Source organism: Nicotiana attenuata, chromosome 10, assembly GCF_001879085.1.
Source record: "Nicotiana attenuata strain UT chromosome 10, NIATTr2, whole genome shotgun sequence".
Classification (NCBI taxonomy): domain Eukaryota; kingdom Viridiplantae; phylum Streptophyta; class Magnoliopsida; order Solanales; family Solanaceae; genus Nicotiana; species Nicotiana attenuata.
The window spans coordinates 8,661,393-8,674,660 of record NC_031998.1 but is presented as its reverse complement, the minus strand read 5'-3'; the positions used below and the strand labels follow the sequence as shown (position 1 = coordinate 8,674,660).

The 13,268-nt window shown below is 34.4% G+C and overlaps 2 protein-coding genes across 5 annotated transcripts; both read right to left on the bottom strand.

Moving 5' to 3' along the window:
* On the bottom strand, window positions 4,358–6,236 carry LOC109232978. 3 transcript variants are annotated; one of them, XM_019398689.1, is made up of 2 exons: window positions 5,848–6,236; window positions 4,358–5,082 (listed from the first exon to the last, which is right to left on the bottom strand). In XM_019398689.1, exon 2 carries the CDS (start codon window positions 5,049–5,051, stop codon window positions 4,638–4,640), a length of 414 nt encoding a protein of 137 aa, XP_019254234.1. In that variant the 5' UTR covers window positions 5,052–5,082; window positions 5,848–6,236; the 3' UTR covers window positions 4,358–4,637. The 3 variants fall into 3 exon arrangements, with proteins under 3 accessions (XP_019254234.1, XP_019254233.1, XP_019254232.1); XM_019398688.1 differs by having other exon boundaries at window positions 4,358–5,481; window positions 5,848–6,235; XM_019398687.1 differs by having other exon boundaries at window positions 4,358–5,154; window positions 5,848–6,235.
* LOC109232977 (myb family transcription factor PHL5-like) lies at window positions 8,053–11,775 on the bottom strand. 2 transcript variants are annotated; one of them, XM_019398685.1, is made up of 7 exons: window positions 10,876–11,775; window positions 10,581–10,767; window positions 10,413–10,489; window positions 10,264–10,303; window positions 10,115–10,172; window positions 9,950–10,019; window positions 8,053–9,792 (listed from the first exon to the last, which is right to left on the bottom strand). In XM_019398685.1, the coding sequence occupies exons 1-7, from the start codon at window positions 11,548–11,550 to the stop codon at window positions 9,625–9,627; spliced, it is 1,275 nt and encodes a 424-aa protein (XP_019254230.1). In that variant the 5' UTR covers window positions 11,551–11,775; the 3' UTR covers window positions 8,053–9,624. The 2 variants fall into 2 exon arrangements, with proteins under 2 accessions (XP_019254230.1, XP_019254231.1); XM_019398686.1 differs by having other exon boundaries at window positions 10,115–10,169.

Below are 13,268 nucleotides of genomic sequence, written 5' to 3'. Positions count from 1 at the left end.
ACAACAGTAGACGAAGCCTTTTCGTCTTCAAACGGTCTCGAGGAAGAGGGAGTTTCCTTTTGCGGAAGAGATTTAGAAGTCTTTGCCATTGCTTCTGAGTAAGGGTGAAGAGATGGTACTGATGAAAGAGAGGGCGTAAATGGCGGATAGTTTATGAAAATTTTCAGAAAACTATAAAGGAAGAAGTTTTAAAACTTGAACCAGAAAACCAAAGAAAGAAGGTGATAAAATTTTTCTTAAAAACACAAGAACAAATGAGTTTGAATGCAAAAGTTCTAGTGGATGGAAGGATGAAATATTTATAGTTTGCAAATGGCGGTTCAAAACCCGTGGTGGCCGACCAACAACTGACACACATTTAATGTCTTGGAGACTGGACCGACAGGACGTTATAGTTACATTTTGTCGCTTACGTCATGATTTATTGAAGCAAGGCTCGGAAGTTCATATAGTTTCGTCTTCTCTCCACGAGGGGACTATCTGTATACGGTCGTAACCGGGTTCGTCTATTGCAGGACCAGTCGAGACTGAAACGTGATAGGTCAAAGCTCGACCCCGTGTTATATCAAACCAAGACGCGAAGTTAAATCGTAAGCTCGTGACTCCAGTACCGAACAAGATCAAGGGATCTTTGTCGAGCCAGATAACGGAAGGCCGAAATATCCACGATCGGTTGGAGATCACAGCGGAAATCTCGCACGTATCAAGGAGAGGCCGATTAATTAGTAAATCATGATTTTTACCTTTATAGAATTGTATCAAGAGTAGGATTCCCCTACTATATAAAGGGAGGTTTGATCATTTGTAAAGGACATTGTAATACTCACCAAAAAGCAATAAACTGTTATTTCTAGTTCTTATCATCTTGTTATTTTGTTCTAACATCACTTGAGGCATTTCTTAGCTCGAGGGTGATCAAACTCCAAGGCTAAGGCTGTCTAATTTGTGTAGTTTGCACTTATTTTCTTATCATTAATTTTAATATTAATCTGTTTTCTTAATTTGTATCAAGTTATATCACGTATCCTTAAAATCGCGTATAAATTCAATTGTTATGATTTTGAGGGTAAACAATAAAGTAGTATCCTATATGGTGACCTGAGCTACAAATTTTAGTTTAGGGAAACATTCATTTCAAACACCTTGGGTGGAAGCAACAAATTATTCCCTAGTTATATTGTGTTACTTTCTTGTGACTTAATTTATGTGTCATACTTTCTTTAGTAGAATATAAAAAAAAAAATCATTCTTCTGCATAAATAAATATCTTATTTTATCTTTAATTAGGTTATTTATAGTCACAAAATTTTATGGCTTATTCTAAATTACTAGTTTTAGAAGTTTTCATTTATTTCTTAAACTTTGTCTCTAATAAGATCTTATCATTTAAGACGGAAGAGTACTAAATTTCAAGATGCTCAACTAATCTTTCACAATTTTTTGTGGAATCCATTACTCAAGTGGTTACTCAACTATTCTAAATTATCTAGTAAAGTCATTTTTCTTTCTTTTATAACAGAAATGTCATGAAACTATGCATATAACACTCAGAAGGTCACTCTGCCAAATTTTTCAAAAATTTTACGGTCAAATATTTGTTTTACCTTCTAAATTTTCATCCTTTGTCTTTTTTGTTAAATATTGTGATACTTTTTTTCTTTTTAATCTATATTATGAACTTACCTACAGTACAATAAAATGTTATTATAAAGTAAAAAAGTGCAAATTTTTTTAAGCATATATATATATATATTAGAAAAATAAAATAATTGAGCATAACTTTTAAGCATATGTAATATGTATTACAAACAATATCTCTATTTTAAATTGTTTATATTAAATGCATGGAATATAAGTTTTAAAAGCTTTTATTCTCTTTTATTTTTAATTTTTTAATTTCATTTTTGAGTTTTTGTCATTATTTTCGAAATCACTTATGTGAATAAATTATTTTCTAATTAATTTTTTATTGCGCTCAATTATTTATTATTCCAACATTATGGATGCTTGAAAAATATTTTGCGCTCTTTTACTTTATGAATAAATTTATTTGTTCTATAGATAGTCCATAATAATTAATATAGATTATAAAGAGGAAAAAATATTAAAATATAAAAGAAAGAAGATAAAGATTGATAATTTAAAGGGTAAAATAAGTATTTGACCATCAAAATTTTGAGAAATTTGGTTGAGTATTTTGAATGCTATAGGCATAGTTAAATGAATTTTCTGTTACAAACGAAAGAAAAATGACTTTACTAGATAATTTCGCGTAGTTAGGTGACCATATGAGTAATGAACTCGGTTTTGTGACAAGTGACAAGTACTAGTACATAGAAACCTTGAAGAGTTATTACACTCCAGATAAACAATTACGAAAAGTCATGAGCTTAGGACAGACTTATTTCAAAGGACGCCATACAATCAATCAAATATTCGTCGATTGTAACTAGTGATTGCCTTGATGGATGTGTAATATGAATAAACCAACCCCTCAGGTATGTGGCTGAGTGTTGGCCAATCAAAATTGCTTATATTCAGAAGATGAAGGTAGCAGAGAGGAGGATGTTGAGATGGACGTGCGGGCAAACCAGGTTAGATAGGATCAGAAATGAAGTTATTCGCGACAAGGCGAGTGTGGCCCCTATTGAGAACAAGATGCGGGAAGCGCGACTAGGTGGTTTGGTTATGTGAGGATGAGGAGCACAGACGCCCCGGTGAGGAGGTGTGAGAGGTTGACATTGGAGGGCCTACAGAGAGGCAGAGGTAGGCCAAAGAGGAGGTGGGGAGAGGTGATTAGGCAAGACATGGCGCAACTTCAGCTGACCGAGGACATGTTCCTTAATAGAAATGTATGGAGGTCGAGGATTAGGGAAGTAGAGTAGGTAGTCTAGAGTGTTCATAACAATAGTATTTGCACGCAGTCTCGCTTTCTGTTGGTAGTAGGTTTTTATTACTAACCGTTGTTTCCTTCAATGTTGATCACCTTACTATCTTGTTGTTTTTATTCTGCTTTTATATGCCTTTTTGGTAATGTCCCTTCTTGTCTATATTTTCATTAATGTGGTGCTTATGCTTTCCTGAGCTGAAGGTCTATCGGAAACAGCATCTCTATCCTCACTAGTAGGAGTAAGGTCTGCGTACACACTACCCTCCCCAAACCCTGCGGTGTGGGATAATACTGGGTATGTTGTTGTTGTTAGTATGGACTCTGGAGTCTGGACCTAAGCGATAGATACGTATTATGTCCTAATGAATAATGACACTGGAGTTAGAAATTTTAAGTTTTGGTGACACACTAGTTCATGAAACTTACCAACTACTATTTCAACAGCTAGTTGGTGCTATATTTTTGATATATTATACTACTACTTTTTCACTAAAAGAAAAACCTTGACAAAGATAATAGCAAAAATCATAAACCATTTGCAGATGGCACACCCAGCTCAGATGATTATACATCACACTCTCTCAAAATGATAATGGTTCGGTTAAGATGTGCCCACTGGCCACTGCATATAATGGTAAATATGTAGTGAGAGTTGATACCCGTTATATTATCATCCTATCTGTTGCTGATGCAAAACATTGAAACCATTTCTTCCCAAAAAGATAAAAAGGTACAAGGAGACAAACATAAACAGTCCCAACTATTTAAATCTTCTTCAACATGCATGTAAGCTGCCCCCTATCTTCAAATTTACAGCATGAAGCATTCCCGCTATATTCCAACGCAAAAAAATGACAGAATTAATATCTTAGTCATCTCCGATGAAGAGTTGAGAAACAAGGACAAGTGCTAAATAGTAAGATGTTAATTTGCATCACATCAAAGGAGCTATATCTCAAGAGAGTAAGATCAACAAGGAATCAGTTGTCCCAAGAATAGCGATTCTGAGTGTACATATACTGAGAAGAAGCTTAAAATCCACAAGTTCCAGCACTATCACATGAGGTATAAACCAAGCCTACATCCTTAATCAATGTTTTGGAAGTAGAAGCCATATCTACATATCACATAACTTTTTCACTAGCTGTTACACCATCATGTTCAGTAGGCAAAAACCAGACAAGTGCATAGATTTTGTTAGCTGTAAATGGAAAAATGTTTCCAGTTTTAAACGAATAATGAAAAGCATCATGGGAATAAATCGATCAGTCAAAACAAAGCAAAGGAGAGTATCATACTGACTCTAAAATCCAACAAACATATTCCCTCCATTCAGCACAGCAACAATGGGTCTTCAGCTAGCTTCATTCGCCACCTCACTCAGTCCGTGGGAGCTGTTTCTTTTTGCAGTAACTAGTCATGTGTCTAAAGTACTTGCACTTCAATTAATACATCCAAAGAAAGAGATTTGAAATCAAAGAAGCATATCAAATATATAAAATCAAAGGTGACAAAGATTAGAGTTCATGGGCAAAATATGGTTTAGTTTACCATGATATATGGGAACTTGCTAGCAGCAGCAGCACATTGAAGAATATTAGAATTTGCCGCAAAAATCCACACAAAAATTCAGTTCTTCAGAAAATTTTAGCTAAATTTCAAAAAACTAGAAAAGCTAACAAGGGGCAAAATAGAAAAGCACATGTAAATCAGCATAGAATTAGTCCTCAATAGCAAACAGAACCGTTCATCTGCACTCTACACCAACTTCAGCAGCTCGCCTAGGCTTGTTTTTCCTTCTACTCCCATTTTGTCTAAATCCAACCGACTTTATTAAGTCATTGGAGTTAGTTTTAGTCACAACACCATTTTCCACTTTCGCTGAATCTGCTTCCTTGACTTGTGAAGTTCTCTTCCTCTTTTTTCCAATATTCACAGCAGTTTGGTTCTTGACATCTTTAATTAAGACAGAACCTTTGGTATTCTCACCGTCATCTTCATCTTCTTCTAATTTCCCCTCATTTTCTTCTTCCTCCTCTATTTCATCCTTTAGTGGTTTCAGTGGTCTTCCCCTTCTCCGCACTGGTATCTTCTCTTCTTCACCACTTCCAATATCGTCACGAACAGATTGCTTCTTTGCCTTTCCTCTTCCTCTGCCCATTGTTCAAAGCTGGAAATTCTGCTCCTGAAGACTTCTTTTACAAATCTAAAGCTCAGAGGCCTTAAAATAGCATGTAGCACTCCAAGAAATAAAATAAAAAATCCTATGAAATACACGAAAAGAGCGGATTAGACAGAACCACACAATCTTAGAGGACCAATATATGAGAAGGATTATACTTCAACTCATGAAAACAGTTCTGAGAAAGAGAATCCCACTGGATATCATACATCAATATGAACAGTAAAGATAAATAACTTTATCTTTGATGAAAGTGTATCCTCAAAACTCCAAATTCAAATCGGAAAAATAAAAGGGCAGCCGGTGCACGAAACATCTCGCATTCACGCAAGGTCCGGGGAAGGGCCGCACCTCAAAAGTGTGATGTAAAACTCAAATAAATTTAAGTTTTTCCACAAACAAGCAAAACCTAAAAAAAGAGAATGATTCAAATGAAACATAAATCCTTCATAAATTATTCAAACACTAGAGCTTAAACAAACTAAATCAAGTGGAGTAAAAAGATTCTTGACCAAATATGCACCCCCCCAGAAAAAACGAACTCAAATATCTAACATTCATCAGGCAATTAAAAAAGAAAAAACACAATATGCCATATATTAAGAAGCAAATCAAGAACATCAACAACACAAGAGAGGAAAAAAAAACACATGGCAGCTTTACATTAAAACTCAAACTATATCATAAAGATTGAATCTTTAGACTAACCCATAAAGAATCTATCATTAAGCTATTGTTTCTGATGCTCTTGGAATTAAAACAGAGTGAAACATACCTAAAGAAGCGGATTTTTCAAGAATCAGCCACTATTTGAATCTTTAACCAAAAACCATTTTTGAAAATCTCATAAAACCAATTAAAAAAACAAAGGAACAACAATATTCAGATGGGTTAATATTGTGAAGTGTTAAAGGTTGAAAAGTGATGGAAGTAGAGAAACTAAATATTATTTGCCAGTAGAAAAAACTGGTCAAAAAGAAAATATAGAAAAGAACAGATCACAATGAAGAGTTTAATATGCGAATGGAGTTTTGAGGAGATGAATTTATGCCATTAAAGGTTGAGAGCTGTGGGAATAAGCCAAGGCAAAGAGGCAAAGCCAAAGAAGACTACAAATGAAAGAAGTGAAGAGAAGAAAAATGGGACAGTAGTAATAGTAATAGAAATTGTTGAAAATATCATTTTATTTATGTAAATGGGCACTTTGGAAAATTAGGGTAAGTTACCAAATTGAGCGTAGGTGTTTGGAGATAATAGGAAAAAGAAAATGAAATAAATTTCAACCAAGTAAGATTAAATTATTGTTTCTCTTTTATTTTATATAGCACTCTTTATTTTTTGACTTATTTTAAAAAATAACACCTTTCTACTTTTGAAAAAGAATTTAAATTTAAATTTTATTATACGCATTATATTTTTAAGATAAAAATATCTTGGCATATTTGAGATACAGTTTTAAAAGTCTTTTCTAAATTATTTTCATTGTCAAAAATATAAAAAGAAACTGAAGGAGTAATAAACTTGATAAGGAAGGGGTGGAGGTGTTGTACTATGTGAATTATTAAGGGGACATCTTCATGAACATCTCATGGATCGCCTTTACTACGTAAATCAAGTTAATGTTGAGTGAATAATTAGTAGTGTATTTAATAGATGGTAAACATGATCTATTTTTAAAGATGAAACAGTTCATAATATATGAGATAGCACGAAAACATAAGCAAAAAATTAGAACTTGATTTTGTTTAGTACAAATACAAAAACTTTTCGAGATTTAGAGGAGTTCAATAGTAAGAAAAAATATTTTATTTGTTTAGCGTTATGTTTGACTAAATGAAACCTCTCTATAATAGCATCCCTATATAACAACACTTTACTATAAATTCAAGTTTTTCCGGAATCAATTTTGATGTTATGTTATAATATATGTTCTCTATAACAGCATTTCGCTATAACATCCAAAAATATTCAGAACAAACGAGACTGTTATAGAGAGATTTGACTATAGATAAAACTCACATACTGAAGAGTCTCTAAAATTAATAATCATTTGACTTCTAATGTTATCATATTACTTTCTATCTTGATTTATATTTATATCATGATTTTATTATTTGATAAGAAAGGCAGATATTGACTCTTTGAATACTATGTCAATGTAATTGGTTTCAAATATTACCTGATGTGGAAGGGAAATTATTATTCCGTATTTTCGCAGTTTCTTTTTAAGAAATTGTTGTTGTATATTTTAGTAGCCAGTAGTAAAATATTTTTAAAGAATATTGAGAAAATCGGAGGGTAGTTTCGTCTTTAGATGAGCTAGTTGTAACGACTTGTGTGAAGAATTTATAAATATGATTAGCAGTAAATATTCTACACGTATTAGAATCCGGAGAACCCCATTGGTATGTACTAGGTCTAATTATTAATTCTAGGATGATGACTGGAAAGCCCTCTCTTTGTTGGGCTGTCTGCATCCCATATGTCCTAGGGCCCACATGTTGAGTTGGTTGATGACTTGATCCTGTCAAAAGGGCAGATACTTGAGTAGGTTGGTTGCTATGGGCTGGTTACTGAGCCCAATTCAGTAATTAGGCCTATTGACATGCCCAGCAATGAATTGAGATTTAGCCCAGTTCAGTTTGACCCAATTAGCAGTCCCTTGTGCAGTTGGAACCTGGTGAAATTCAAAAATAGCCAGATCTACAAGTGGTAATTGAAAAATAGTCACGGTTTCAAAAGTAATCGAATTTTAGCTACTTTTTATGTAAACATAAATCTGAATCGAAAACACTGTTCAAAATCCAAAAAGTATTATTATGCTGGAGTTCGAATTTTTTACATGTGAACTTCCAGCATAATATATTGGAGTTCCAGCATAATATGCTGGAATTTCATACATAGATGCTCCAATCTCCAGTATATTATGCTGGAACTTTCCGTGTTGCAGTAAAATAATGGCTATTTTTCAATGACTTTGCAAACACTGGCTATTTTTCAATTACTAGTCCGAAAACTGGCTAGCCCGTGCTATTTTCACGTTGGAAACTGTACGGGCAAAGATCACATTTAGCCCATGGCCGAAATTATTTACATTAGATAGCCGCAAAAGTGTATAAAATTTGTATATATATAAAAATTATATTTTTCGGGTATTATTTTTAGAGAGGCTGTATCGTACCTAGCTTATCAAACGCGCAGTGACACCTTATTTGATTCTTTTCATTTCAATACATTTTTACTTTTGCAGCAAAGAGAATCAATGACTTCAAGCTTTGAATCAGCTAACTAATTTTCAGCATAATTTTTATTTATGACTTTCATACTGTATTTTGCATTTGGTAGAGGTTGCTTGGGAGGAATAGGTAGCCATTTGTTTTTTAATGTTTACTAAGCAGAGTTTTTAAAGAATTACTAAGTCAATACAGTTGACTTTTTTGACACGTCATTGCAAAACCTCGACATTCCCTAATATACAGTTGACAGTTGACTTTTTTGACACGTCATTCCACGACTTTTCAGATTTCTTCCAGAGTGTTAAAAGGAACTAATGTGGTTTGTGAGAAAAGAAAATGATACCCGAATATAATATTGTGGAAAGAAGATGAGTTCTGTGAGAAGATCAATAAATGATTTTTGAAATATGCAAATCCCAGTAAAAAATTCTCCCGCGCGCGGATTTACATCCTCATGTTAACTGTAGTCTGTAAGTATTTATCAAGTTACGAACCAGGTGAAAAGAAGTATAAAGTTCTTTTGATGACACTTCAATATTTTTCACAAGAACTTGGATTTTCACTTTAAGCATAGACGAATCATGGAGAGAGATTAGTAGCTTTGCCAATTTTCGTCCGTTCAAGAAACTTTCAGAATCATCACATTGTGCTGCTGCTAAACACTAGTTATATAAATATGAATTAAGAGAATTAAAGGGCAAATTAGCAGTCGTGGAATATGGAGACTATTCGTGGGAAAACGTTGTTTTATGAACCCTGTGTGAATGCGGGATGCTTTACTCAACAAGAAGGATGGTAGACAGTCTAGAGACACGTCATTATTAGCTTTCCCTTAGTTTGCTAGTGCTTATGAGTGACAGAGAAATAGGAAGTTGAAGTCATCATACAAAACGTGAAGCTACGAGACAGCAAGTTTTCAAATACCATATCTAAAGATGAATAGTTCTGAACTTTATACCAGCTTACCAAAATTAAAGTGACATCTTATTTTATTCCTTTCATTTCATACATTTTTAACTATGCAGCCAACAGAATCATTGACATCTACCATGAATAAACCACCTAATTTTCAGCACAATCTATGATTTTATACTGTATTTTACATATGTTACAATTTACTTGAGGTTAATTAGCTCAACATGTTGCCTTTCCTTTTGAACCAAGTAGTGAAGAATCTGGTTCTTGATTTTGCTGCAGGACTAAGCTACTTCTTTCCAAATCTTTAGTGATTTCTGATGCATATACTTCTATGGAAAAAAACCAAAAATTAATGTAGTTACTATAACACTTAACTTGTGTTGGATGGGAAATGTGTGTTATTCCGAATCTTCTACATCCAGAATTTCTGCATCATCCTGCGCAGGAGATGATATGCTTGAATTTTGTCTCTCCAATAGATTCCTGTTTGTCCTTTGTTGTCGATCAAATATCCTCTTCAATTTTTTTGCTTGTTCTTCAATCCTCATTTGCAACGTTCGCTGAGTCTAGCAACATAAAGAGTATACGATCTATTCAGAAAGATTAATGGTTGTGCAGGTTCTTTTACTCTGGCAAAGTACTATCATATTTTTCAGTAGTATCCACTAATGATATTCTCAGTATGTTAGTTAAAAGTAGCTAAATACACAACAAGACAGATACCTCTAGTTGCTCATGAAGACACCTCTGGACTTCTAGTTGCATTTTCAGTGCTTCCTTGATTTCTATTCCACTGCAAACAAGTTTGACATCAGATTTCTTTTCCAGTTAAAAATTTTAGCCTAAAATGATCACTAAAATAAACAAGAGAATAGCAAATAGATATACGTTTTGGCCTCGATCTCTGTCACATTATCCGGACTGTTTCTCTTTTCTGATTTCCCTGCTACATAAAAATGAGAAAAAACCGATCTTCAGAAATAAGCGTTATATTCTTTTTCTCAAGAACATGAAAGTAACACTGGAAAATAGCATACTTTCTGTAGATTCTGGAATGTGCTTTGCATTTCGGTATTTCTACAAAGGAAAAAAGTTCAGACAAGGAAAAAACATAGCTTCAATATTCATCCAGTAATACAAAAAATGACTTGTGAAACAAAGTTCTTTCTTATGAATTAAGAAGTACCTGCAAATGGCTTTTAACATGATCAAGGGTTAAGCCTTCTGAGTCCATCAGATTAAGTATTTGCTTTGGTGTAGCCTCTGACAGACGGATGAATAAGATCAAAGGTTATCAAGCTCTAGAGAAAGAAAGAAATCGACGAGACAAAAAGATAAGTTTGAAATTACTTACTGTCAGCACCTCCAAGGCGATTTACACAGTCAAGAAATCGCTCGTGGAGATCTTCACTCCATCTGATTCTTGTCTTACTGTGCTTATTGGATACTCCAGAAGATGCAGAGTTACGAGAAGTGAGTGAAGGACTCGCGCATCGTTGCCTCATTTTTTCCAAAGGACAGCCACAGAAATCATGAGAGATCTGTGAGACATATATATATATATATATATATATATATATATATATATATATAAGAAGACTCAGAATGATATTGTTTGAGATAAAGGTTAAGACTTTTTAAGTACTTACACTATAATTTTGATTTCCATCAAAAGGAATTGAAGGGTGCCTCCTATATGAAGGATCAAATTCTCCCAGCAACTCATTTTTGAGATGCAACATCCTCTCTTTCTCAGATACATCGGAAAAAGAATAATGTCTACGTAGAGGTTGACTGGTTGAGAATTCTGGCCTGATGAATGATGGCAGAGAAATGTTGTGCTGAAAATCAGGCTCAGGTTGTGCAATTGAATCTGTCAAGAAGCCATTTCTACTTTGTTGAGGATCATATGATGACAATTGAATATCATAATTATTGATCAGTTGAGAAGTATTATCTTGGTTAAGATCATAATTATCTATCATGAGTTGGGAAGTATGATCTTGGTTAAGATCATTATTATTGAGCATGAGTTGGGAAGTATTATCTTGATTATCATGCTGTGTCAATCCCAGGCAACGTTCTGTGGCGAAAAACGCTGAACTGGGGGATCCAAAAAAGCTGATCATAGGCAAATTACAACTCTGCTGATGCTGCTGTCGGCGGCCTTCCTCTGGCTGAAAACAGAATCCCATGTATGATGAATACTGTTGTTGAGCAACTAAATCTTGAGCTGAGATTTTAGGGAAATCTAAAGTATAATCACTTGAAAACTCATTGCTCTGATGTGCTCTATCCTGAGTAAAGATCCTCTGAATACTCATTTCAAGATGATTATAAGAAGCTGCAATATCAAAGTCAAGAACCAAAGGTGAATTCTGTCAAAAATTTCAAGATTCAAGGTGTATTTTAATTGAGAATTTCTTGTCTCAAGGAATCCCTTAAGGTCATGAGCTGTGCTAGAGATTATGCGACATCAAGAAAACGACTATGAATATTCAGTATAATGAAATGCAGCACTATTTAATTTCAGATGGACAGCTCCTGACTACATTCCTTTTTTTTTTTTATATATAGAAGACTTCATACAAACACAACATATACAATATGTCAACGACTCAAAATGCCAGCTTTGTTAATACTCAATTGTGTAATACGGATAAGGACTAATAAACAGCCCTTCCTTGACAAAATCAAGGCCAGAACATTAGAATAAGAAAACAATTCCACCCACCCACCCTAACCCCGCCTCCCGCCCCATTCCAAAAATATTTTTCAACTTACACATTTTAAGGTAAAAGGCTTTTTTATGTAAGATGAGCATGATTCTAAAACACGGGTCAAGTTGGGCGGGTTGGGGTATGACCCATTGTTTAGCCCATCTTGACCCAGTCAATCTTAGCCCAAGTACATTTTGGGCTGGGTTAAGCAATGACTCATTTATTTGACCTAACCCATCTTGATCCGCCCAAATTCAGTCCGACCCGCCCATTTGCCACCCCTACTCTTAATTGGCGTGTTTCCTTCCGGGTTATATTAGGAACTTCATCATCTCTTCTAGTCCGACGAGAAGATAAAAGATACTACAGAATTTCTGTTAAGAAAAAAAGAGATTTTAGTAGTTCTTATTTAAGTTACTGCCACCGTTTTGATTAAAGGAGAACATAATTTATGGGGAGTATTTGTTAACGTAATAATGCCATTTCTTTTATACGAATCTAGATCAAATGATGCAGGTTTTCCAAAGTTGTGTCTGTTACATCAACTGCAATTCCTTTTTGATTAATTATAATGAGAGTAGGAATCTCAAACGATCTATAAACTATGTTCCCACCTGATTTTATATTTCATCATTTCAGATACCTGTTAAGAAAATATATATACAACATAAAAATCTAGTTTTGATTCTCTAATCATTCCTATTTTTCTTGTTTATTTCCCTATCATTAGAAACAACTGTTGTTTCCTGGTTGGTCCAGCGCTTTGCGTCCCTAAACTTCCTAGCAGCACTAGTAATACAATATCAACAATTATTATTATGCTTTAATTCCCGAGAAAATTTGAGTCGGCTATATGAATAATAAAATTCTAGTTTCTGTTAATGAACCAGAACAAGAGCATGGCAACAAATGCACAGAATCTTGTACATAGTATCTAACCAAAACAAAGAAACAAGAAAATCACCCTGATTTCAAACTAGGGCTGCAATCTTTCTGATTATTTAATGTTGTAATAGCAGCCTTTTATCGGATTCTCCGAGTTTCTCTGTCTACTGGTTAATTTGCTATTTTTTCAATTGCGGCATTTAATTTAAAATAGTGTTTTCATAAATATACTAGCTATGTTACGTGTGTACGGGTAAAATCGGGGCAGAGTTTTCCCGATTCCCCGATGGGAAACAAAAGGGAAGCACGGCTTGACACGACTACAAGCGAGGCCAAAGGACTCCTCGTATTGTATCCCGGGAGGAGTGAATGATGCGTCTAGGACCGGGCACGGTGAAATAACGGACCCAGACCAAATAAGGTTTCTGGACCACGGG